Source organism: Acipenser ruthenus, unplaced genomic scaffold (assembly GCF_902713425.1).
Source record: "Acipenser ruthenus unplaced genomic scaffold, fAciRut3.2 maternal haplotype, whole genome shotgun sequence".
In the NCBI taxonomy this organism is placed as follows: Eukaryota; Metazoa; Chordata; class Actinopteri; order Acipenseriformes; family Acipenseridae; genus Acipenser; species Acipenser ruthenus.
The window spans coordinates 20,996-25,000 of NW_026708386.1; the positions used below are offsets into that span (position 1 = coordinate 20,996).

The 4,005-nt window shown below is 42.1% G+C and overlaps 1 protein-coding gene across 1 annotated transcript in view; it reads right to left on the reverse strand.

The window, feature by feature from the left end:
* Positions 1-245: 245 nt before the first annotated feature.
* Positions 246-4,005, reverse strand: part of LOC117410086 (nectin-4) — a 20,329-nt gene continuing 16,569 nt past the window's right edge. Inside the window, exons 10-11 of the mRNA XM_059021060.1 lie at positions 3,502-3,693; positions 246-2,917 (exon numbers count right to left, since the gene is read on the reverse strand). Coding sequence (XP_058877043.1) covers positions 2,561-2,917; positions 3,502-3,693 — 549 coding nt within the window. The 3' untranslated portion in view covers positions 246-2,560. The remainder of the gene's footprint in view (positions 2,918-3,501; positions 3,694-4,005) is intronic.

A 4,005-nucleotide genomic window follows, 5' to 3' on the forward strand; every position in this document is an offset into this window, starting at 1 on the left:
CTCTGTATATTCTTATACCAGATTAATAATGGGCTAACTTGGGATCTCAGTTCCTTATATCTAAGGCTTCTGATTTTTCATGCCAGCTTCAATAAAGATGAGTCGCTTATTAACATGTTGCGATCTCGTTTGCACGCTCTGCTTGTGAATGAAAAACACAGGCCGATTTGAAAGCCAGTTGACCTGGAACAGGTGAAACTCTACAAAGAACGTAGTCATTTTTACAATACGGTACAGAAACACAGTCATATTTCATTATGTTTAATCTTAAGACAACACTGAACATCGCCATGGAACACATATCTTAATATGTAGCCATATTATACAGATCGTATCAGGTTGTATATAAAAAACTTTAAAACAAAACATGACATTATATTTACATATTATGAACAAACATACAAAATACTCCCAAACTTTGTTCCCTAAACAAAACGAGTCGTTTAAAATGTCAATGGATTTGTTCCACCTTTCTGCTTAACATTTAAATAGAACGGTAACTTGGCATAATAACATTGTAATGATGTGTAAGCACACAGTATTTACTAAGCAACTGCTATGCAAACACACAGCAATTACAGACACTTAACAGACAGTGTTACCAGAAGATAACACTATTCACACACAGTAAATCTAGTAACCATGCATAATAACATTGTAATTATACGTACATATACAGTACAGTCGGCAACACTTTACCGTGACTCCTCGGGGAGATGGAAAAATATCCTGCATAAGCTGCTGAAAGAAATTAAATCACATCTTATTATTAATTTCTTAGCAGACGCCCTTATCCAGGGCGACTTACAAGTGTTACAAGATATCACTTTATTTTTACATACAATTACATTATTTATTTATTTACACATTATTTTTTTACATACAATTACCCATTTATACAGTTGGGGATATACTGGAGCAATCTAGGTAAAGTATCTTCCTCAAGAGTACAGCAGCAGTGTCCCCCACCTGGGATTGAACCCACGACCCTCCGGTCAAGAGTCCAGAGCCCTAACCACTACTCCACACTGCTGCCCCACAAGGCGAGGCACCTGCGATGTTGACGTGCCAACTTTCTTTGCAACAACAGCCTGAGAAACCACAGGAGACTCCAGCAGCTCCTTCAAGAGTTCGAAGTGGTTTACACAAGTCACAGGGTAATCACACACTCACTGCTCTGTACTAGTCAAACCTGTCTTGCCTTGAAAAGCGATCTCCGTTCACCATTTGAAAATACTGTATCCCAATTAAACGAAGGGGCGTCCCAGTTAAACGACAGGAACAGCATTGGGAAAAACCGTCTCCCAGAGTCCTGTCCCGTTTAAACAGCAATCCCGATTATTAGAATCCCGATTATACGGCGCTGACTGTAATAAGAGACTTAACGACTTAGCGGTTTTCTCAAGAAGTTCCAATGTTTTAAAACAGAACAATTTTACAATACCGTCATTTCAATAGAAAACACAAAGCTATGAGAAAAAACCCAGCTGAGATGCAGTTAAAATAATACCATTGCCAGGGTTCAGAGTCAAGCCTGTTTTTCAAATCCGTTTCCTTTTTAAAATCAATTCCTAATTCCACTTCCAAGTCCTTTCCAAGGAATCGGAATTGATATTTTAGAGACGTGGTAATATCTGCGTTCGTTTGAAGCCAATTTAATTGACAAACAAACAAACAAACAAACAAACAAACTACTTTGATGGAAGTCATTTGTTGCAGCTGAAAACGAGAAGCGTGTTTTAACAGAATACTGCAGATTGCAAATTTTGATCAATGATAGGAATTGATTAAAAAAAAAAGGTTCCCGGAAATTGAGAATTGATTTTAAAAAGGGAACTGAGAAATTGGTTTTGGAAAAACAGGAAATGACCTCACACCCTGGTCTTACTTCCTTCCCCAAACACATTCTTTGTTTTAGTCCAATTGGTAAAGTTGCTGCCAGGGGTTTAATGCAGGAGCAGTTCCCGTTTAGACCAACAGGTGGCGCTGTTTAGTTTCCGGTTTTGCGCGGTGAAGTTTAATGTCTAATCCAGTCTGGTAGAATTTGGTATAGTTGCCTGCAGTTCCCCCATTGGTACCCCAGATGGCGCTATTTTCTTCCAGTGTACACCATTTCAGCACAGTTGAATGCTGTTTAGTACAGCCTTGTGGTGATCAAAATCACAATCGTGTACATTGCTGTAGTTTGGCCCGAATTTGCAATACCACATTTTGCCTGCAATACCACATTTTGGCCTACCAGGTGGCACTTTTTCCTTCCAGTTTACAGTATTTTTTTTTTATTTTTTTTTTAAATCCAGAGGGCAGGTTAATCACAATCCCATTGGTGTAGCTGCTGGCTGTAGTTTTACCTGGGTTTATAAAATTGGCTGCGATACATCCATCAGACCAACAGAGGGCGCTGTTTTTTGGTACACTTGACAGGGTAGAGTTTCAAGTTTTTTTTATCCACAGGGAGGAGGGCTGCATACACCGATCAGACCACCAGATGTCACTGTTTCCCAATTACACTACAGTTCAGTTCAATCTAATCCCAATATTTCCTGCAGGTCAAATCCTGTCAGACAAAATGCGCCTTGGGATGGATGAAGATCCCATTGGCGGTCGGCTTCGGTCGGAGAGTCCCGTTGTCCATGTGGAAGTGCTGGGAAAGGGCTTCGGTAATGGACTCTCTCTCCAACCCTCCCTCTCCCTCTCCCTGTCCTTCTCTCTCCCCCTCCTCGCTCAGCTCATCGTAGGACTCGTCCCTCTCTTGAGATTCCTCCCCCTGGGATCCAAGCGAGGAGTCCCGGAGTTTCCGTTCGGTCAGGTGCCGGGCGCTGCCGTTGGTTCTCTCGCGGGGCAGGGAGCGGGGCAGGGAACGGGTCAGGTGGGTTCTCAGGAGGGAGGGGTTCAGCGGGGGGCGGAGTCCAGGCTCCTAGGAAGATGAACATTATTTTTTTAAAAATTCTAAAACGTATTATTTATTTGGCAGACCCCTTTATCCCAGGCGACTCACACAGGTGTCACAGCACAGGGTTACAATGCAAGATTCATATTTAAACACAGTGCGGTTTACAGACAGTGCTTATAATAATAACACAGCTAGAATACAATATGAACCAGGAGGCTACAGGTTAGGATCACAGCGAGTTAGATCTACAGTGGCAGATTAGCAGTGCAATAGTGCAAGGATAGCGTATCAGCTGAGGATATGAATAATAATAATAATAATAATAATAATAATAATAATAATAATAATAATAATGATAATAATAATCCCCTATGAAGAGAATAAGGCATCTTGATCCTAATATAGTTCCAGATATCATGTTTTTAAAATAAAAACACGCGTGTGCTTTAACACGCATTTCTTTCAAAACCGTACATCGAGACCTTAGCAGCAACGGACGTGCAACAGAGTATACCTGTAACAGCAAGACTAATATGAAGAAGGACTCATAATAAATCAAATAAAAATGAATTCAAGGCTTTGATTAATAACCAGGCAGGGACCCTCACCCGCAGTGACCTGGTGCTGCTCCTGACAAACGACTCGACTCTCAGCCTGGATCTGTGAAGCTCCTCGTCCTCCTCCTCCTCCTCCTCCTCCCTCTCATCCTCCCGGCAGAGGGGGGGGCGCCCCGGGAACTCTGACACACCCCGCACCGTCGACAGCGTGGAGTGGCTGTCCCGACTGCGAGCGGTATGATCCTAAAACAAAAAAGAGTTCATCTTATAGGGCGATGCTAAACTGTTGGCTGCAGCTGTACTTCCAAATACATAGATGTAGGACTGATCCGTTATCTCCTTGGCATAATAAATTCAGCATTGAATCAGCTGCACTTCATCGGTCCTGCCACCAGGTGACAAAAGAGAGCGGAAAATACATTCAACAAAGCAGTTAGCTTATTAATAATTAATCGTTTAGCAGACGCTTTTATCCAAAGCGACTCACAGAGACTGGGGTGGGGGGTGAACTCTGCATCATCAACATCTGCTGCTGCAGAGTCACTTCCAATAGGA